Genomic DNA, 22,426 nt, shown 5'->3' with positions numbered 1-22,426 from the left:
GGAGCAGCGCTGCAGCTCTGCGCGCTCCGCTCGCTCCCGGTGCGCGCGCAGCTCCCGGGACGAGGGCCACCCTGGCAGGGCTGCCTAGTCCCAGGCAAACGCTGCTCTGGGACCAGCGTCAAGGGCAGGGTGCAGAGTCTGAACTGGGGCTGGGGAGAGGATATTTCTGGGAAAGACCAGAAAAGGGATGCTAGGAGGAGTCTTAAGAAGTCAGGGCAAGTTTGACGGGGACACCCCCGGTGCCGGAGCGCAGACGCCAGCGCCTGCCCCTGTGAAGAGGCTCCGTCTAGCTAGCTCCCCGCAAACGCCGCCCCGCCGCGGGGGCACATCTCGGGGGTGCTCCCCGAAGCGCCGGGAACGTTTCCCCCGGGCAGAGCGGTGAACGAGCTGCCCTTCTCGCTGCAAGGCAGGAAGACGTGGGTTTTGCTCTTCTCCTTCTGAGCCTGGCTGCTCCTTCTCCCGACTCGCTCGTGGGTTTTCTTTAAACCAGAACAAAATGGTGGCGGCTGTTCCTCTGCAACAGTCATGACCGAGCCCCCCCAGCGCGTCGGAGCGAGCCGGGAATTCCCACAGGCCCAATGCAACCAGCCGTTCCCCGTGGACAAGCTCGCGGGGAGCACAGCCTACAGCATCGGGGCCTTGGCATCCCAGTTGGCACTGAATCCTGCCTACTTGTTGGGGTTTGGTGGGTACTGTGCCCACCAGCCCCCACTGACCTCAGGGGGAGCTGACAGAGCTCAGCCTCCTGCCGGGTCGAGCCGCGTCTCAGCCCACCGTGGCTTGCCCCGCCGTGACCATTTGGCCCCCGGGGTGCGGCGCCGCGGGCCGTTTCGGAAGGCGCTACCTGGCGTGGGTGATCGCCGCCACCCATTCGTCGCAGTCCTTGGCGTCCTCCGTCCGCAGCTCCAGGGTTTTCTGATTCTCATGGTTGAAGTTCACGGTGAAATAATGCTGGGAAGAGAAAGGCGAGACGGGGTTATGACGTGGGCTGGGAGGGGGAGCGCGCTCGGCTCAGGAAGCGGGGTGGGGGGGTTTCGGAGTGGGAGGCCTGGGGCTTGTCTTGGTGGAAAAGCTCCTGCAAAATGCTTGGGAGAAGCAGGACTGGTAGGAGGGGGCGTGCGGCCGCTGAGCTAACGCTTCCCGAAAGGATTCGGGGCCACGAGAGGTGAGAAACCAGGCCGGTGCCCCGCAGTCCCCCCCGGCACAGGGCCCAGGCGTGCACCCGCCACCCCACGCGTGTCCGAGAGCCACAGACGCCCCCGTCGCAAACGAAAGCCCCGTCGCCCTGACTTTGCTTTGACATTCAGCGCAGCCCCGACTCCATGTGCCTGCGGTATGCAGAAGAGGAGGCTCCAACGGACAACGGCATAATAAGACTCGGTGCGTGAACTATATTTAGCTTCCCTTGACATTTACAGTATTTGTGTTAATTGTGATTGCAGTGGCAAGCAGCAGAGGCACTCGCTCTCGCTGTTCCTGTGCTTTCCCGCGGTCTCCTAGGAAACAGGTAATATACTATAACGCTGGATACTACGCCCAATAACTGAACTAATAAGAAACCTATTAGAACGAGCTCATGCTGCCATTATCTTCTCCTCTGTTGTAAAGTTGAGCAAGAGGCCTGAATTAATTAGACCGTGGCAAAAACGAACAGCTTGCAGTTTCCTTGCTTGCGGTGGCTCGGAGATTTCCAAGGACTCCGGGGGACCGGACACTCGGTGCTCGGGGCCGGCGCGCAGTAATGACCGCCCAGGGACCGGCGACGCCTCGCTGCAGTTTGGGGGGTTGCAGCAAGCGTGCAAAAGGCACGGGCTTCCTCGGCGAGTCTCTCCGTGGGCGCAAGGCCGGGGGAGTTTCTGGGGGCAGGGCCGTGGGACGCACCAAGCAGCGCCGCGTTGCTGCCTCCTCCCATGCCCAGCCACCCCCGGCGGCACAGAGACCCCGGCTCCAGCGGGATGGGCCTTCGCCGTCCTCCACCGATGGGCTCCTGCCTGGGGAGCCAGACCCCGAAGTCACCGGTAACCTGGGACCACACGACCGGCACCGCCCTGTATCCTCAGCTCGAGGCAGGGTACAGTGAAGGGCTGAGCCCCAGGGCTTACCAGAGCCGCCGAGGGCTTCGTGCCAGCCACAGAAAGGAGAAGTTCTTGTCACGGAAAGCCTGCGTCCCCTCAGGACTGTCATGGGTTTGGAGAAGTGTTTCGAGTTGGGGCATCAGTTATACAAGTGCATCTTATTTTATGTTTTACCTGCGTTTATCAGCGATGCTTTTTTTTTCACCAGCAGCTGCCCCAAGGCTTTTGGGGAACACTTGCGTAGAAGTCCAGCGACTTCTTCACGCGGCTCCCGTCACCGCTCACAACACAACACGGGCAGCGCCGGGAGGCAATCCTGTCCTCACCTTTTCTCCGACCGCTCGGCCGGCCGGCATGGGCTGCAGCCGCGTGGCCCACGTGCTGACCGCAAAGGCATGGCCCGGGCCAGGCTGGGCCGGACAAATGGCCTGGCGAGCCCAGTCTCCCGCCTCCAGCAGCGGCAGGAGTGGGTGTTATAGAGGGACAGCATCGCCCCGGATCGCTCTAGCATGATCCATCCCTTATTCAAGCAAATGCATTATTTAATCTATATGGAAAGAGATTTTAAAACCACTGTGCAAAAAAAGATTAGTCTAGAGCAAGGGTGAGCCCTCCCTGGCTCCACCACTGACTAGGTTAGGGATGGCAGAGGAAACATCTCCAACCCATCTGTGCCGGCGGATTTCCCTGCAAACACCCCGCTACGGGCGCGTGCACGCATCACCGGGTCATCTAGCTAAAGCGATGTCGGAGCAACAGGCGCTGAGCTCGCAGCTCGTCCCCTGCCCTCCCCCCCGGCACGGAAGAGGCTCTCAGGGAGCTCGGAAACCTCCCGCACCCAGGACCCGACGCACAGGCATTTCCCACCGCGCTTGTCCGGCTTGGCTTCTTCCCACAGGCCTGGGAAGGGCTCAGACCGCCGGGCCCCCAGGTGCCCTGTGCTGGGACGAGGGGGCTCTGGGTCATGGGGCAGCCAGGGATTTGAGGAGCGGAGGCCCCACCGCGTCACCCAGACAAACCGACCCTGCGCCACGAAGCCCCGGAGACCCCGGGACTGCAGCCCCGCACCCCCTTTCTGCCCCGCTGTGCTCAAACTGGGGCGCGGTGCCACCCGATGAGCCCCCAGCGCCCCTGCTTGGCTCTGGATGCCCCGGGCCAAGCCCCACCTCGCAGCACCAGCCTTTGGCCTTGAAAGCGGGCAGCTTCATCACCGGCCCCAGCCCGGCTCCCGGGGCTGCCTGGGCTCCCTGGGGTCAAAGCCGTGCACTCGGGGCCGAATTCAGGGGAGCGGTGCATCACCCAGACCAATGATAGAAACAACTAGGTCGCCGGGTCAGATGTTCCCACGTCCTTCCGATTTCCTACCCCCGTTACAACACCGTCGGGCAGAGCTGGGGAGAGCGCAGGGGCTGCCAATACTCCCCCTGCACATCGACCCGAGACTTGCACAGGCATCCGCACCAAGCAACCTTGCATTGCATGAACCGCGAAGCAATCGTCAGCCTGCCTCCGGGGCATCCAGGGGAGCGCAGGGATGTGCAAGGAAGCAGCACGGCGCAGGTCTCATGGCAGGGCACGAAACCAGGACTCAGGAGCAAAGCTTGGCCAGGCAGGATGCGTGCGGGTCAGATGCGGGATTATAGGAACGGCATCCCATGGGCTGGAAGGGACCTCACATCGACTCCGGCCCCTGCTCGAGGCAAGACGCCTCCCAACTAAACCGTCTCAGCCCAGTGTCTCACCTGCTCGTGAACCTGCACGGGTGAGGATTTCACCATCTCTCGGGGCGCTTGTACACGCTGCACGTTGTTTAGATACAGCACCAAAAATCGCCATTTTCCTAGGTTAGTCGCATGTGAAAACACACACTGATGTCTTTTTATCGGGGTAAGCTCCAGTTCTTGGCCACTCTCAGAGTCAGAAAGTCCCTCCTCACCTCCAGCCCTCATGTCCCTGCTGCAGCTCAAGGCCGTTGCTCCTCGTCCGTCCCCTACAGCCGCAGAGAAAAGCCCCTCCGTCCTCTCTGCCGTCGCCCTCAGAGAGCTGAGGGCTACTATCAAATCCCCCCTTGGTCTCCTCTTCTCCAGACTAAATGCCCCTAGCTCTTTCAGCCTGTTTCTACAGAGAAAATCCATCTGCCAACTGGTGAGGAGCTCCTTGCCCTCCTTCCCATCACGTACTTTCCCCGCTTTGCTGCTAAAAGAGGGAAGGGAATACCTGCCACTGCGAAAGAGGAAAAAACAGCCAATTGCTCCTGTTTTTTAACACTCAAGCTATTTAGGAGACACTGGAAACATCCAGCAGCCAGCCCTGGGGAGGAGCAGGGAGAAGGCCCCGGGGGGCAGGAGGGGGTCTCCACCCCGCAGAGGGGCCCCGCGAGACCCCCGGGCGGGGGTCCGCGGCTCTCCTCGCCCCAGGCCCCTTGCACGCCGGCTCCGGCTGGCACCGCGGCCCAGGGCCGCAAGGGCAGGATGCTGCCTCGGGGCCGCCGGCCGGCCGGCATCGCTCCCACGCCTTTGACGGGAGGCCGATAGGTTTCGCCGGCCTGGAAAGTTAATTAAGAAGCTTCCGCTGTAACCACAATGTAAATGTCAGTCCAGCCAGGAGCGCTTTGAAGGCTCGAGCCCTGCGCCCCCGCGCCGCGTGCCAGCCAGCGGAGAGGGACCCCGTGCCCAGCCGCGAAGGGCAGAGGTTTCCGGGACTCGGCTGGTAAGGACGTGTCCTGCTCCACCCCAAAACCCACGGGAGACCCCGAAAGCGCACGGCTGAAAAGCAGGCCGCCGCGGCACGCGCCAGCCCGAGGCACGCGTGGATGTTCGCAGGCACTTGTGCCCGAAACACCGAGTCGGCCTCCTCCGGGCCTCCTCGCAGCTCCCGGGCACAAGGCCCCTCTTCCTGCTCCAGGCGCTCGGCCGCGGCCCCGACACCCGCCAGGCGGGCGGCCTCCCCGACCCGGGAACGCCGCCAGAAGAGCTCCGAGCGGCGCACGATGCAGCAGCCCGTTTGCTTAGCAACACAGACCTCGACGAGCGCGCCACGCCGGGCCCGGCGCTCCGCAGCGGCTCCCCGCCGGAGCAAGGCCCCAGCACGGCTCGAGCTGGCTTCTCCCCCCGACCCGCCCTTGCCTGCTGCGAGCGAGAAGGGGACCGGGCCCCGAGAGCTCGGAAACCTCCCGCACCCAGGACCCGACGCACAGGCGTTTCCCACCGCGCTTGTCCGGCTTGGCTTCTTCCCACAGGCCTGGGAAGGGCTCAGACCGCCGGGCCCCCAGGTGCGCTGTGCTGGGACGAGGGGGCTCTGGGTCACGGGGCAGCCAGGGATTTGAGGAGCGGAGGCCCCACCGCGTCACCCAGACAAACCGACCCTGCGCCACGACGCCCCGGAGACCCGGGACTGCAGCCCCGCACCCCCTTTCTGTCCCGCTGTGCTCAAACTGGGGCGCGGTGCCACCCGATGAGCCCCCAGCGCCCCTGCGTGGCTCTGGATGCCCCGGGCCAAGCCCCACCTCGCAGCACCAGCCGTTGGCCTTGAAAGCGGGCGGCTTCATCACCGGCCCCAGCCCGGCTCCCGGGGCTGCCAGGGGTCAAAGCCCCATCCACCCACCACCAGTGCCCCAGGGAGGGGGCCACGAGGACAGGAAAGGGGCTGCCGTCGCGGCCACCCCCCTTCTGCTGCACCCCGAGTCTGACTGGCGCCACGGGAACGTGAGCTTTGTTTTTCTGCACTCGAAATGCCAGCGTTTGAGAAGAAAACCAAGGCACTGGGAGGAACAAGAGAGAGACGGAGCTGTCTGTGCCTGCCAGGCAGTAAGGCACTTCTCATCGCCTGGCCCGACTCAGAGCAGCTCCTCCCCGCGTCTGCTGCATCCCAGCGCCCGCCTGGGCCACGAGGCACGGGCCGCTTTGCAACAGGGCATCCCCCTGCTCCTTCCTCCCGGGCAGCCCACCTGGCCAGGACAAGGGACCACAGCATTTCCCTGCCCCTTGTCCGCTCACGTTCGCCGGGCAGCGTCCCCTGGCTCCTCGGCCTCCGTCGAGGGGCAACGAGCGCCCTGCTCGGCGTCTTGTTTTCAAACCATGACCCTCTGGCCCCTGTTTTGTCTTTTTGCTATCCTGAGATAGTGGTGGGCCCTTTGCAGCCCCTTCCAGGGGGTGCAGATAGCTGTACTTGTTCATCTCAAAACGCCCGACCACTTGGCATTTTCTACCTAAAAACAAATTCATTAAACTGCTCCCCATGGGGTGTAATTGCACCTCCATGTTCTTGCTGGTCAGGAAAAGTGAGATCGGGACCAGCCTCGAAAACTGCCCTTGTGAGATCCGTGTTTATTTTGGCCCGGGCTATTGAGGCTCATCTGGAAGAACTGGTTTGATCCTTCCTGCTATTCTAGCCTGGGGGAAAACCCAGCCCCTGGCCAGTCTGGCCCGTGGTACGAGCCGTGGCACCCGGTTTCCCACGCGGTGACAAGCCGGGCCCCCAGGTTGCGAGCGCATGCCTGCGGTGCAGCTCCTTGTACGGCGCTGACGGATTTATCCCCGTACGCGAGGCAGGAAGCACGGTGCCTTTGAAAGGAGGAAATTATTTTATATTTGAATAATAAAACTCCCACCACCTTTTATCTCCTCCTAAATTATGATCCTTCCCTGTTATCACACTGACACATCAAACTCAACAACCCGGGAGTGCTTCCAGAAGGCACCCGCTTGCTCACGCGGGGCCGGGGCCGGGGCACGCTGCACCGCAAGGCAGCTCGGCGCCCCGGAGGGAACCGGGAAGGACACCCGAGAGCCCCGGCCCTGGGGCTGCGTCCACGCACGTGGGCCCGTGTCCCCTGCTGTGGACCCAAAGGAGCCTCAGGACCGGCATGTTCCCCGGTACCCCACAGGCCCTGCATTTCACAGCGGATCTAGGAACGCAACGAGGGGTGCAGGAGATCCCAGTGGTGCTGCAGCACGGGCGCCTGCAAGGGCAGAGATCTCCCACTTGCACCACCGTCCACAGTCCTGTGCTGCTGGACCCTGGGCCAAGCGGGGACGTGGTGGAGAAGGGAGAGCAGGGCAGGGGCAGTCCTGGGGCTTCGCCCCTTCCTCACCTGCTCCCTGTTTCATCCTCTGCGCGTCCCCAGCCGTGCCCCAGACCCCGCAGGAGACCCAGGGACGGGGAAACCACCGCTGGCCCATCACCTTCAGTGTGCAAGGGGCACCGGGATCCACCCTGCACCCCGACACCCCGCAACGGGCCTTGTCGTCCCTTCCAGGACGGTCCCCAGCTCTGCACTGGAAGCATCGGGTGGAGAAGCCAGCCCTTCCCCTCTGCATCAGCTGAACTTGACCCCGGCACTTAAATGATGCCCTCTCTCGATTCCTTGCAGCTGCTAAGACAGACCCCCTCCCCCCCGCCCCATCCTGGCCCCACTCTTTTGTGCCCCCCCTTCGAACACGGAGCATCTTCCACACCGTCAAACCAACCACTCGCCTAAAGGGCCCTGCCCTGAGCCAGCCGCAGGATCCGGCTGATGACGAGAACAATATGAAACGCAACCTCGTCCCCCCGTGCACGCAGACACCCCCTTTAACGCACAGCGCGGTGCATTACAGCACATACGGCAACGATGCCCTAAGGGCCCCCCGGACACATCGCGGCTGCAAAGTGAAGCAGTTAAAACCAGGACCTGATCCGGGGCTGCTCGGCTCCTTGGGCATTCTTCCTCCAGGCCTCAGGTCTCCACCTGTGAAATGGGGAGAATGCCCCTCCCGTGGCTTATGGTGAAGACACATCCGTGAATGCCTGTGAAACACTCATTTCTGAGTTAGTCAGTCTGTAAGGTGCATCTCTACCTTGCCTTTGCTCAGCTATGCAGTGAAGGGCCACAGAAATACAGCGGGGGGAGGTAACAATTTTGCACAGGGCCCAGAGCTCAGGTGGCAGCCTAAGTGAGGAGGAGACAGCGAGAGATCACGCAAGCAGCTGCCTGTCCGCCGAGCGAGCCAGGGGCCCACGGAAAAAAGGCTGGGTGCATTTGGTGTCTTGGTGCCTTGTAGCTGTGCAGCGGAGCTGACTGCAGGGCTTCAGGAAGAGGGGAGATGGGGATGCTTTGGATGAGGATGACCCTTAGGCAATGGGGGTGGACTCGAGGTCCTCCAGAGGCCCCTGCCAGCCCCACTTCTCTATTCCATGATTTAAGGCTGCACTGCAGGGCACACAAGCCAATTGCACAGGCAACCCCAGCGTTGGCCCTTCCCCACTGCCCCAGGCTGGGAAAGCTGCATTGCAAAGGCTGGGGTAGGTGCCCTGGGGCAGCTTCATTGAAAAGAGCAGGCTGGAAACCTGGCATCAGCTTCCCAACCTGCTCTTAACACCCTTTGAAATGCAGGTCCCTATTTAGCAACCCCCTCCTTCCCCAGAAAGACAGAAAAAATTCTCCCTTAGAAACCCGAACTGCTGCCAGCTGGGACAGCAACAGGCGCGGACATGACTGACCTCTGCCCAGACCACGGGGGCGAGGGCAGCAAGAGGAGGTGTGTGGTCCCCTGGAGGCAGCGAGAAGCCGGGAGCAGACTGGGAGCCGGGTGCAGCTGCAGCAAAGGTCAGTCCCCTCAGCGGAGGCTGGAGGAATGAGCTGGAGCTCCTAGGCAGCCAGCTGGGGCTGCTTATCTCCTTAAGCTGGGGCCAGGGTCTTTCCCTCTGTGTGAACCGGGCACCGCAGGGGCAGGGCCACTCTTATATCCACCCCGCCCCCCCACACCCCGTCTGCTTCCCCCAAGCAGGGAGCACATGGAGGAACATCTGAGCCCCCTCGGAGCTGGGGGGCAGCGGCAGGGGCACTCCTGCTCCCCCAGGCAGCCCTGCAGTCGCAGCCCGGAGCTGGCAGGGCTGGAGCATGCTCCTGGCAGACAGACGCTCTTGCACGATTCAGCTGCCAGGCTCCAACGAGGGGTTTTCCAGGTCCAGGCTGCCTCCTCTATGCCCCTTCCCCCCAGGGTCATGGTCCCCCCATCCCCAGGGTCAGGGCTCTTCTGAGCCCCATCCTGCAGTACAGCCCTGGCCGGCCGCACAGGGCACCCTGGGCAGTCCTCGCTGCGCTTATACAGCGAAAAGGCAGGCAGCCAAGTGCCTGCCGTCGCCTCTGTCCCCGCTGAAGGAAGGCACGGCTGTGGGCTCCGTGGCTCTCGCCCTCCGGCGTGCCAGCTGCATCGGCACCGAGGAGCCAGGGTCCTCTCTCGCGCATATTCTCAAGCCTGGGGCTTGCCACTGCCTCCTGGAAAAGCCCCCGAGCTGGCACCCAGCTTCTTGTACCCAGGCGAGCCCGGGCTCCCAGGAAGCGCGTTCTGCTCCCGCGTCCTCCACCGGTGACTTCAAGCCGACAGAGGAAACTGCGCGGCGACCCGTGTGCGACAGCTCTTCCCTCCCCGGTGCCATCACACCTGTGGACTGCTTTGCAAGGGAGCCGGAGTCCTTGTGCTCATCCTACAGACCCTGTTCTCCTGGATCCCAGCCCCGTGCCCCGCTCACACGACCACCCTGTGCATCACTCGCCAACTCTAACGTGCACAGTACACAGACCTCGAACGCTGCAGCCTTGCCCTGCTTTCCTGCTCAGCCGAGACATCGCCCCGCACAAGGAGCAGGCCCCCACCCCTCGCCCCTGCTGTGCAAACCCCCGGCTCGGCGGCATCTTCCCGGTACCTTCCTCCTGGAACAGACCCGCACCGGCTGCACGCCCTGGCCAGACTTGGGCAGCTCGCAGGGACCGGACTGGCACCAGCGGTGACGGTCCTGCTTCGGCAGCCGCTCGAGCACCCATTCTGCTGGCATGTGTCCTGGGCAGGGATTCCCAGAGGAAGCGGCCTAGGAGAGTTAGGAGCCTGACCCCCCTGCACTGAGCCTGCCACCTTTGTGCTGTTTTAAGTATCTCCTGGCCTGCCCAGTGTCTCTGACCCCAAACTCCGGGGGCCGGTGCAAACCCACCTGTGTCCGAGCCTCGGGGTGCGTGTGCGTATCGTCTCCAAGAAATATCAACGTGCGGAGAGCAGCCTGGACTCAGCGGTGGCCACCAGCCCTCGCAACCCAGCCAGGCCGGCCACGATTAAATCACCGCCCAAGCAGGCCGCGCAGAGTCCATCTCCACTCCTGCGCGCTCCCCTCTGGCCCTCGCCACACTGCTGGCCACGCAATCCCTGCCTGCAATGCCTGGGCCCGGCTCCGTGCATCCTCCAGGACAGCGTGCTGCACGGCGCTGGTTAATCATTCGAGGTGAAGGCTAACGAGGGCTCCACTTCCAAATACAGCCGGGCACGTGGTTCGGTGGATAGCCTCCGTCCCCCTTTCCTCGCCTGCTCAGCTCACCACTCCCTCCGCCGGCCCTGCCCGCTGGGTCTCTGCATGCTTCCTGCAACCATTAATGCCTTCGGGGGCTTCTTCTGGCCCTTTGCTGCCCACAGGTTCGTACCGACCTCCGCAGCCCCCGGATCCAGCCCTGCCTGCGAACCCCGTTGCTCCTGCAGGCCGTCTGCGTCACCTCTGCAAAGGGTCGACATGAGCTAAGCCCTCGAACTGGTGCAGAGGCTCTGCACGATGGTACCTACAGCCGACCTCAGCAACGCGCGGGCTGCAGGCCAGACACGGCCCACGGAGCTGCGGGGTGGGACCGGGCAGCTAGGAGCAGCACCGCTGCCGGTGGGGGCAGCCCCCGGACCTCGGGGAGCTGCACCCCCATGGCTGCCCCACATCTCCACCCAGCTGCCAGCCCCTGGTCTACCTGGATCCTGTGGTCTCCTGGCCTGTCGCAGCAGCACCTTGCCCTCTAGCATCTCTGCCTTTCGCACGCTCGCCGAGGGGCCCCGGCTCCGGGGCAACTCCTCCTGGGCCGCAACCGAGGGGAGGGCAGCTGCACGAGGAGAACGAAACTGAGAAACAACCGGCATGGCCAACTGCACCAAAAACAGGATTTTAAGGACAACCGCAAAGATCTGGAAACCTTTTGTTCATCCCAAGTGAAATCTTTGGCTCTTGAGAGCCTTTTGAGCTGGCTTTTTTGAAGGACGTGGAAGTAAATACCGAGCGGGCGCGTCGTTCCACGTGCAAAGATGTTGAGTGCTTGCTTGGAAGATGCCAAAGTGAGACGCTTTGGCTTCCTCCAAGCTTGCCGGCCTTTTTGTTTTTTGAGCTGAAAGGCAGGAGAAACTGCTCGACAGCCCTTGGCCCAGCAGACGCACGCCCTGCTCTCTGCCCCGGTTCGGCCCCTGATATTACGACTAGGAGATCGTGAGATCAAGGCACGCGGCTGCCTGAGCTCCACGAAGCCGAAAACGTGCTGCTGGGAGGTGGCCCTGGCGCCCAGCGCTGGCCTCAGAGGGCCGTAACCCGCTCCTCGGAGATCTCGGGGGCTTGTTCCCCCACTGCGAAGGGCCAAAACCTCCAACGCTCCCAACACCCGCTCGCTGGCAGGCGTTCCCTGCTGCCCTCCCCAAAGGGAGGCCTGGTTTGTATGCCTTGTATTCGGCGCGTGGATGGGTGCTCAAGGAGCTGATGGTTATGATAGCTGACATAAAGGGCACGGGAGGAGACTTCTTCTGCTCTGGATGGATGAGCCTGAAATCAACAGCCAGCGATGTAGCTTTTAACTTCATTGACCTATATACCAAGTGCATGCAGAAGACGGGGGCTGTCACTCAGCCGTCAGCGGATGAGGCCCCCGCAGCCTGTTTCCTACAGACGACAGCAGACGAGACGATCTCAGGGCGAAGACGTCTTTCCACGGCTTCGGGGCAGAGGGAGCAGCCCTGGCACAAGCCCCGTGGCCGAATGCAAACGCGCTCATATGTGCCACGTCTCCTCCACTTCTGGGAGTGGAAAGGATGACGACCGCGGGGACCTGGGCCCACGTGGGAGCATCTCTGCTCTCCCGCTATGCTGCGCCCCTGCACTTGGGTCTTCCCCTGCCAACTGCCCCCCGGGGAGGCAGCTGCCTAGTGCTCACCTAGCAGCACTTCCAGGGGAGCGCGTGATGATGGTGGGCACCTGCCCGTGGGGGCCTGGACAAAGCGGTCTGTTCACAAGCTCCAGGTCTTGGCTGGATGATTGCCCTCGAGCCTGGGACCCCTGTGCCTAGGCTGAAGCAGGGCAGGAGCGGAGCAGAGGACTTCTGTCTGACCCTGGCCCTTACCCCTCTACAGTCGTAGGAACCCAGGGGCCTTCCAGCCCAGCGGTTTCCATTTCTGGCCTAACGACCTGCTTTTCCTAACCTCGCCCACCTAATGGCAAAAACAGGCCACTTGCGTCACGTGTACAAGCGCCCTGTTCTCGCGCGGGAGCGCCCACGCCCGTCTCGAGCTCTCTCGTGTCCGCTCTCCCGCCTCGTTCTCGTGGTCGCGCTGCCCTGGAGGTCGGCACGGCGCTTTCCACCGACGAGGCGCAGCAACGGGACAGAAAGGCCGATCCCCCGCGTCTCTTCTTTACGCGGCGAATGTGAATGTCAGCTCAAAAACCGGCCCAGGCTCAGGGAAGCAGAGAACATCTCACCAGCAAGAGCTGGACACAAAAGAAGGCCTGAAATGATGCAGAGCTTCCCCTTTCCACAGGTCTGGAAATGAAGTAAATTAACCATGGAGCTGTTAGTCTTCATTAAAGTAGCTCCCCAGAGAAAATAATTTTTACTATTTTCTATGCGGTTCCGATGCCCAATTTATATTTGATATCAATGTCTTCATAAAAGCGTTACAGAATACCATTCTGATTGCTAAATGCATCTGCATCTCTCAGTATATGTACAAAAAAAATCTGCACGCTGGGTATGTGCAGCTGAGTAAATCCACATCAGGAAGCCAGGGGTGGATTTGGGTCTATCAGCCCGTGTATGTGTCTTATTCCAGTCTGGTTCTCTTCAGACTTTAGAGAGCTGTCAGATGAGAAAGTCTGGAGAAAAGGAAAGGACTGGCACTAGATTCACACCTCCAGAACAAATAGGAAAAGTCTGCGCCTGGTTATGTGAGAGGCTTATTACATTCAAAATCCAGCTTCCTTCTGGATAAATTTAGATTTGTAAAGCTACTGGCGTGAAGTGGTGTTTCTGATGTACTCGGCTTATTGCCGCAAGCTTAGCTAATGATGCAGAAGTCTAGAAAAGGATTGCAATGAGAGGAAATTTTCATTTGATGGGGGGTGGGGACCACCTAAAGGCTGCTGACTTTTTTTTCCCCTCAAATTTTTCCCTTTTTTCACGTTTCAATGCCTTTTTTAAAAAATTAAAAAATGCTCTGAGCATTTGTGTTTATTCTTATGCTCTGGAATTTCAGTCCTCAGGAAGCAAACTATTGATGCGACCTCCTCGGGACGCTGGTCTTGCTGGGATCATTTGACCCCAGCAGACTTCCTGCCTGGGCGGGGGGGCTGGACTCGATCTCGCGAGGTCCCTTCCAGCCCTGATGTCTATGAAATCTATTTCAGTCATTTTTTATCATGATTTCAGCAGCATTCTTTACATGAAAAATCCCTGATTCAAATTCTGTTGAGAAACAGTTACCATTTTTTTGTATAACGCCCCCCCCCTCCAAAATAGCCTATTTGCACCCACTAAAATGATTTAAAAAGGAGGCTGCTCCGGGTGGTGTCCAGCCAGGGGTTGGAGCGGGACCCTGGAGAGCTGATCTGGAAGAACTTGGTCGTCTTCTTGCTTGGGGAAAGGATTCTGGTCACGCAGCCAGGAACAGCCCTGTCAGGCTGATCGCTCTATCACGCAAACAGCTTGATTCCATCTTCCCTGCGCTCCAGGATGAGCTGGCACCAAAATAACTCAGCAAGCAATAACTCACTCCGGTGAGGCGGTGCAGCTCCCGTTGGGTACGGCGACGGTGCATGCCAAGGTGCGTGCCAGGGGTATGGCGATGGCGCGTGCCACCCATGCCAGCTTTCGACCCGCCAGTTCCCGGGCTGGTCATTGCCTGCAGAACCGACCCGGGCCCGCGGCATAGTGGTGTAGCTGAGCTCTTGCTGCTGGACCCCCACTGCTGGCAGTCCCTGCACTACAGGCCTCGGTGTGTCTACACGAGCTGGCCTTACACAAAATCACAAAAAATGAGGGTTGGAGGGATCTCAGGAGTCACATCCAGTCCAACCCCCTGCTCCAAGCAGGGCCAGCCAGGGGTTTGCCTAGCCAGGCCATGAATACCTCCACCTCTCTGGGGAGCCTGGTCCAGTGCTTCAGCTAGAAAGTTCTTCCTAATATCTGACCTGCTGCAACTGGAGCCCGTTTCTCCTCATTCTGCCACCCGCCTCCACCGAGAACAGCCCGGCTCCACCTGCCTGGGCCGGGGCTTTCCCCTCGGAGACTGCAGGAGCACGGGCTCATCAAACATGGGTGCTAATGTTTTCATCCAAGTGGCTGATGTGAGTGGTCCCCGGGGTGCCTCTGAGACCCTTACCACCAGCCCTGCCTTAGAGATGGAACAACAGGAAGGCTAAGGGACTTGGCCATGGCCACCCAGGAAACCTGTGGCAGAGGTGAGGTTAGCTCTGTTGAGTGCCTGATCTCACGTGTGGGCTCCAATCATGGCTCTTCCTCAGTGCCAGTAAGTCCATGTGCATGTGCATGTGTGTGTGCGTGTGTGAAAACTCTCCAGTGGGCTTTGCACAGCAGATGCAGCAGAATCAGCCCCTCCGCGTATCGGAAGGAGGTAGGAGGGACCCCTCAGTGCCCCATGGGAAAGCCACCAGCATTTTGTCATCGACTGCCAGCAGGCCAGGAGATCCCACGACGCATTTGCACTCCAAGGTAAGAGCAACGCGCAGGAAATAATAACAGACAAATGCCCAAGCCCTAGAAACAGCTGCTTCATAGCCAAATCCTCTGCCGCTGCACTGATGGCCTCTGCACACAACAGACCCACAGACTGAGAGCATGGCTTGCTCGTGGCTTTGCACACTCACTGCTCGCTTGAGCCCGGGGGGAAGGCTGTTCGACACCCCGGGGGGAGGGCTCTTTGCTGCTTCCAAGAAGGAAAAATACAGCACAAAGACAGATGAAGAGGGTACGAAGGAAGCAGAAACAAACCATGACAGGGCTCCTCAGCAGAAAATGCTTATAGAGGATGAGCAAAATGCCCGTGAAGGACCCTCGCAGGACAGGGGGCCGATTACAACACGCATGAGATGGCTGCGCGCGTGTTTGCATCACACCACATCTGGTCCTGTCCTCACCACGAGGGCTTGAGACTCTTCCCCGAGCATCGAGCAGTGCTGCCCGTTCATAGCAGGCCCCAAGGCTCGGCCCCTTGCACTGGATGAGACACCACCGAGATGCTCAGGGCCTTCCCGCCACCTGCATGGCCTCTGCACCGAGGCGCCAGCGAGACGCTGGCAGGAGTCTTTGCCCTGGCAGGGGCACGCACCTTCCCACCCTCCTCGTCCCACGCTCCTTCGAAAGGATGCTAAGCCTGCAGCACGTACCCCGTGTCAGCATGAGAACCACGCTGGCGGCCACAGCATCCCTTGGCACCTGGGGACCACCACGACCAGGGATGGAAGCACGAGGGAAGAGACGCCGTCCCCTGGGAGTCCGGGGGGTCGGTGTAAGGGGGCCACACACCCAGCGTCCTTACCAAGGCCTCTCAGCGCCGAGTCCCAGGTTTCCGGGCACCTGGTTTAACATGGCACACATGTCCTCACAGTTAAACAAGTGAAGCACGCGTGCAAACCGCACACAACTAAGCAAACACACCTGAGCCTGCGGTCCTTCTTCAGACCTTGGCAAGCTCGGGGCCTCTCCCGAAGCACCAGCAGCGCCTCTCCTCTCCTCTCTCCGCAGCCCGCTGCTCCTGGGGCTCCGAATCCCTCCCCAGCTCCACCACAGCTCCTAGGGTGCAGCTGGTCCCTGCCGTCCGGCCCGGCGCACGCTTAACCGCCGACTCCCTGCGGCCGGACTTGGCCCAGCCGGGATGGGAGCAACCCCTGGCACTTCCAGGCTCGCCGCGCGCTCTGCAAGCCCAGCAGCACAGGCACGATCGCCCAGGCCCACCCCCAGTCTAAGTTGCACTGGGGGAAAAGTGCATCCAGGCAAACGCTGCCTGCCCCTCCACGAAACCAGCTTAAGCTTGGGAAGAGAGAGGGCTGCAAATCTGTTCAGGAGTTTTGCATGGCATTGCCCCGTTATTCAGCCTCCAAGGCACGGGATGTAGAAGTCCACCTCAGACCAGCAAGGCCAGCATTGCCCCTGGGGGAAGGCTGGGGGGAGTCTCAGCTTTCCAGCTCCTTCATTCAAGGGCACGGTTTATAACAAAGGATCACGGCCAGGCACCAGGATCACCCTGGTGGGGCACGTACGCGGGCCGCACGCTGTGCACGCCTGCCTTGAGAGCAGTGCTGCAATGAGCCCACACAACATAGACACCTCTGCAGGGCCGCCCCGCCCCTTGTCACCCACCTGGCACCTGGCACAGACACCCAGATAATGAGAAAAGTCAGAAAAAACAGAGTTTTTGCATTGACCTGCTAGGACCAGTGAAAGGCTAAAGCCACCGAATGCCTCCTCCCCCCAGCCTGAGCACAGGGTAGCAGGGACAGCAGGGAGCACGCCTGTGAAGCCCTGGGATACGTCTCATCAGCACTGTTGAGTCCCAGGGTTTCCCCATAAAACACACGCGCAGGGTCCGTGCTTGGGAGAGGGCAGACCCCATCATCTCCGGCTCCCCCGGGGCGGCAGCTGGCAGGGATCGGTTGTGCACGGGAGGAGTGCAACAGGGGTCTTTCGGCCGCACAAAACCTCTGGGCAGGGGGACCTGGCAGCTCCGGAGCACAGGCCCTGGCTGTAGCAAACTGGAAGGACCCGACTCTCCCGGCCATTAAAGCACAGGCGCCACCATCATCTCTTCCACCCATACCACAGCCAGGAGCAGGTGTGAGCGAGGCAGGAGCGGGGCCCTCTCTACCAGAGACCAGGGTGAGGGGCTGACACCTCGAGGGGGCCGATGCAGCACTGATGGAGCTGAGCCCTGACCGGGACTGCAAAACCAGGCTGATTTCACTGGCATCTCAAGGGGGGGAAATGCTCTGACGGGGTCACAAGGTTTGACGAGGCTGTTCTCAGAACGGAAATCACCTTCCAATCACCATTTTTGTTCAGCGTTATATAATGTTTACAACATGACACGTCCGGTTCCAAGCCACACATTTTCCTTTCCTTGGAATTAAAAAAAAGGAAATGTTTCAAATGACCCTTCTTGATTCTGAGATTTCCAAATCCCCTGCACAGCACAACTTGCATGGCCTGCCTAGCTCTCGTGACAACTGCCCGGACACATAAATAGCCACAGCCAGCAATTAAAGACAAGAGTTTGCAAGGCTGGAAAATTCCTCCGGACCTTTCCTTTTGAATGCATTGTATCGGGAGTGGAGAGAAGAGACCGAGCTCCCTGGAATCTGCTTCTCGACACGGTATGTGATAAACGACTATTGCATTAATTCTGCACATTTCCAGCGCCTGCCTTCCAGGGACTGGCACAGCTCAGACCTTGCTAACCGTTTTTTTCCGTCCCCTGTCTTTTACAGAGCACATTGCAGATGCACTGTGTGAATATGCTGCCATTGATCCCCCCCTAACGTGCTGACTAATTAATTCGCAAAGCAGTGGGCCTTCAAGTGCTGGAGTAGTTTTATTTAATTTTGTCTTAATGAATTATATAAAATGATGAGCCCGACCGTACGCTGGTGGAAATCTGCACAGGGCCGCTGGCTGCTACGTATTTACTGAGGACGCAGCTCTGCCGGGCGCTTCGGGTGTTACGTGATGATAATCTGCCTTTCACCCCCCAGGATAATTTTTCTGGGTGCATTTTGAGCTCTGGAGGCATTCAAGCAGCTTCACTTTTGTGCCTGGTAGACATGAAGCCCCCTGGCACAGCAAAGCAAGCAGCACGGTTGCAGCTAGCAAACCTTGCTTCAGGACCACTGCAAGTGAGCAAGAAGATCTATTAAGTTGCTATCTAAATCTGGTGGGCATAAGTGCAGGAGAGCCAGCTGCGTGCCACGAGTGATCTCCACCAGCCAGGCCTGCTCCTCCACTGCCAGATTTTCCGGTTGATAAATACAACGGCTTTTAAAATAAAACTTCCCTTTTGCTTCTCCCTGCAAGGCCCCGGGAGCAGGTACAGCACCTGCAAACCAGGACATTTACATTCAGGCTGTAATCCACACTGGAAAGGCTGGTTGCAGGCACAGCAGAGGAGGGCTGCAGCACAGGCTGCCGTGCTATTCCAGCAACGCTCCTCTGCAAGCCCTGCTTGTTCCAGAGGCATCTGGAGACAACGACAGAGCTGCAAACGGCTTGCTCCAGGACCGTGTGCCCGGGTGCCCCTGCCGCTCTCGCCCAGGCAACGCTTTGCAACGAGGGTTGCAGGAGCTCTGCTGGAGTAAGGATTACACGAGAACATCAGGCCTGAACCCGGGGTGAATCGTGGGGCTTGGGAGGGTGGCGTTGGCATCCACTGATGAGAAATCAACCCAGATCCATCCTTCCTATGGGCCCAGTTGTCCAGCCTTTAACCCAGGGGCTGGCCTGTGCCCGCAGGGTCACGTAAAGCAGTGAACGACCTGTGCATACGGTTCACAACCACCAACTGGCTCCAGGATGTGATCTGTGATGGTGCCCGCGGGTTAGTACTGAGGGATTCAGAAACTTTGGCTCATTAAGCTCCATCATTTGCATTGATATCACCCTTATTTGCCTGCCAAGATGCCCCCAGAAGCTGAGCCAGGCAGGCACAACGGCAACCCGTAACATGCCATGAGCTGGCACCCCTGTGACAAACCCCCACCCGGTCACATCTCCGGCAGGGCAGACCCGCTCGGACCCGCCGCCAGGCACGCCGGCCGCTTCCCCCCAGCAGACGACAGGCCCCAATTTTCAAAGGAGCCTGGCTAGGCTTGCTATTCCAGGGCCAGTCTGCACCTGCAAATGCAGGCACCTGCAGTTTGCGACCTGTGTGATTCAGGCACACACGCGTGCCAGCGTGGGCATGCGTGCCCACAGCACTCTGCAGCCTGAGCAAACTCAGAGCCTGGGCTGAGGCCCTTTTAAGAAGGAGGCCCTGAGTTCCCGGAGATGCAGCGCAGCACGTATTACCTCTCCTGCCCATTGAGGGGGAGCGCGGCAGAGAAGGGCCTGCTGCCTATGCAGGGGGAAGGGGGGTTTCCATTGCTAAACTGTCAGGGCCTGCTCTGAAACCCACCAAGTGCCTGTGCCCCCGGCCCCCCACGGGCTTGGCTGGGCTCAAGCCTGGATCTCCTATGCTGCCGGGCACCGACCTGCCTCTCCCTAGGACCTCAGAGAGGTGCCGCTCTTGGGGGGCTGCGTCCCCTGACGTCTCCCTCCAGCAGCTGCTGGGTCGGGGCAGGCTGGCAGGTGCGATACGCACAGCGGATTGCCTGGTGCCCCAGCACCCCCGGGTGACCCTCCCATGCCCATTGCAGGCTGCAGGAGGGCGGCAGAGAGAAGCCCAGCTGCGCCGGGCCGCCTGCCTTTGCGTGCCACGGCTTGCCCGGGGGGAAGGGGGCATTGTGCAAGCAGCCGGCTGGGTGCCGGCCAGTACCGGAGGCACGGGGAGCACACGCACGCACGCACGCACGCACCTGTTCTGGGGAGCGTGCACACATGCGTGCAGCTGTGCTGGGGAGAGCGCAGGCATGCAGGCGCCCGCAGTGGGGAGCGTGCAGCTGTCCCGGGGCACGCGCACACCTGTGGCGGGAGCGGCCCGCACGCACGCACCTGTGGGGGGGCGCGGGCGGGCGCCTGTGCCCGTCGCGGGGGGCGCCTACCTGCTTCTCCAGCGGGTCCTTGGCGGAGAGCGCGGGCTTGGGCGAGGGCGCGCGGTCGCAGACGCAGCCCTCCAGCAGGTAGAGGCCGGAGGGCCGCGAGCTGGCGTCGCTGTCGAAGTAGAAGAGCATGTTGTGCAGCAGCGCGAACCAGCGGCTGTGCCATCGCGTGTTGTCGGCGCTCCGCTTGCCCAGGTAGCCGCGCCGCGCCCCGTCCTTCTTGGCCAGCAGCCCCAGGTGCGTGGCGTGGCCGTCGTTCAGCCGCATGCCTTTCTGCATCGCCGCCGCCGGCACCGCGGACAGCGCCGCCCCCCGCGCCGCGCCGCGCCGCGCCGGGGGCGGGGCCTGCGCCGCCCCGCCCCGCCCCCGCCCCCGCCCCCGCCCCCGGCGGGCGGGCGGCGGTTAGCCCGGCTTGGACCCGCGCCGCGTGGAAGGGCGCCGGCCGGGCCCAGCAGCCGCCCGCCCCGCCGCAGGCCCAGGCAGCGCGCGGGCTCGGCCCGAAGCACCCGGTACACGGAAGCTGAGGCAGGCCGAGCGGTGCCCCTGCGTCCTGGCCGCGGCCAGGCGAGCTAAACAACACCCGCAGGCCCCTGTTACCCTCGCGGTTCTCCCCCTGTGCCCCGAGCGCGCCCCGCTGCACACGCGAGGCCCACCACCCCTGCCCTCCGCAGACCTGCTTCCCTCTCGCAGTCGCCCCGACGGCGGAGGTGCAGTGCGCGGGGTCTCGACTGCGAGCTCGCACTGATTACATTTGGTAAGCAAAGGGAAACAGGAGCAGGGATTTTTCCTGAATAAATGGTCATTCCAGTCACCGTCTCCATGTATCGTAGTCATTGCAGTGTCCCTTCCTCTGTGCGTGCACACATGAGCATGCATTTAATTAACACAAAAGCAATTTCTTTGCCCTGCCGGCCGGCTGTCTCTGGGATGTTCAAACCCTGGTGTCTAGACTGATGCCATTACAACTGGTATTTATTGAGAGGCGCTCTTTACCAGTTCAGAATAAGGAGAACGGCCCAGGCAAATGACAGTCTTTGCACCGAATTATTCACCCAGCCCTGCTGTTGCTCAGGCCTGGTGCACATGGGGTAGAGCTGGCACAGGGCAGCATGTGCTCACTTGTCTTATTTCCTGCATCAGCCACATGCCCGCGTGAAAGTGCATGCGGCCCCAGGCCCGAGCCCCTGGAGAGTGCCTGGGCCCTGGCGCAGGCCGCGGACTGGGGTTTGCAGGGAGGAGAGGAGAGCAGAGGCAAGGCAGCAAAGCCAGCCCAGGCTGCTGCACTTGCTGGCAGATGCATCTGCAGGCAAGAGTTGAGGTAGAGGGGTGGGACACACCGTCGTGTCCCCGCGCAGCTCGCTCCACGTGCTTCCTGGGCCGGAGGAAACCCTGAGGTCAGGCTGGCAGCGCAGGCTCGCTCGGCTCCAGCAGGTCTCCACGGTACTGTGTGGGCAGTTATAATTAACACAGCTGTATCCTGCCTATTCTTGGAACGAGCCTCGTGTTATTTCTGTCTCTGAGTAACCAGCGGGGTGGAGCGGGGCTGCTGTGCACGGCATCCCATGCGCCGGGCGGCTGCCTTCGCTGCCCATACGGCGACGTAGCCGACGGCAGGCCGTCTTCTTGCCCCGTGCAGGTCCAGCTTGGAGGGAAGAAGTGATTCATTCGTCTAAGCACAGCTTTAAAGCAACCGGCGAAGGAAAGGGGTTTTGCTGCTGCAGTGCACCCAGCTTCTCCGCTCCTGCGTGCAGCCGTGCACACGCAGGCCCCGGGGATACCTGGCGGCTCGCGTGACTTGCACTCGAGCAGAGCCCAGTCTCCTGCTGCCAGGAGCCAGCGCTGCCGTCTGCTTTCCCCGCGCACCTCTCCTCCGGCCGAGGCGCCGAGTGCGTGGGCACTGGGGGTGATCGGCGATGCGCCCCAGAGAGGCCACGTTTTGTGCAGCCCAGGCAACGTGTGGGCCTCGTGTGCTCGACACCATCCTCTTGCACATGTGCACGGCTCCAGGCGGCGGTCTCGCACACTTACCAGCCTCCTACAAACCTGGTGGACTTGCCCACAGAGCGAAGACGCTGGCCTGAAACGACCCAAGGAGAAACTCCCATGCCCAGAAAGCTGGCAGCAAGGGCCAGCAAAGCCCCTCTGCTTTGGTGGCCAGGCAGCGTCCTACATTTTGAGCTGGAACCGCAGAGGCGCCGGCTACGCCCAATGCACGCGGCAGAAGCTACAGGACAGGGCTGAGATTTGTGTCTTTTAAGCTTGTTTTCCCAGCGCGCAGAGTGACTCAGGGCAGAAAGGACATGCATGCACTTGCTGCGCAAGGACTGAGAGTGGCTCTGGGCAGCAGGTCCCCCGAGGCGCTCCCTTACGTGCCCGATTTACTCCAAAGCCAACAAAGCACGAAGCAAACCCAGCGCACCTGCCTGTGACGCGGACGTACCGGGCTGGGTGCCCAGACCCCAGCCTGGGTGAACGGGCATGGGACTCGTTCTCCTAAGCCCATTAGGCCGAGGAAGCTGCGGTTGTACGCCGGGCAGGGCTGTCACTGT

The 22,426-nt window shown here is 61.1% G+C and overlaps 1 protein-coding gene across 2 annotated transcripts in view; it reads right to left on the bottom strand.

Moving 5' to 3' along the window:
- The window catches only part of RASGRF1 (Ras protein specific guanine nucleotide releasing factor 1), a 69,796-nt gene extending 49,589 nt beyond the window's left edge, over positions 1-20,207 (bottom strand). For both annotated transcript variants that reach the window (XM_090029580.1, XM_090029582.1), the window contains exons 1-2: positions 19,881-20,207; positions 845-951 (exon numbers count right to left, since the gene is read on the bottom strand). In XM_090029580.1, coding sequence (XP_089885706.1) covers positions 845-951; positions 19,881-20,156 — 383 coding nt within the window. In that variant the 5' untranslated portion in view covers positions 20,157-20,207. The remainder of the gene's footprint in view (positions 1-844; positions 952-19,880) is intronic.
- Between the last annotated feature and the right edge of the window lie 2,219 nt (positions 20,208-22,426).

The sequence above is a fragment of the Crocodylus siamensis genome, chromosome 15 (assembly GCF_052110815.1).
Source record: "Crocodylus siamensis isolate JL-2025a chromosome 15, ASM5211081v1, whole genome shotgun sequence".
Lineage (NCBI taxonomy): Eukaryota > Metazoa > Chordata > Crocodylia > Crocodylidae > Crocodylus > Crocodylus siamensis.
The sequence above is the reverse complement of the archived record's forward strand: the minus strand, read 5'-3'. Positions and strand labels throughout refer to the sequence as shown.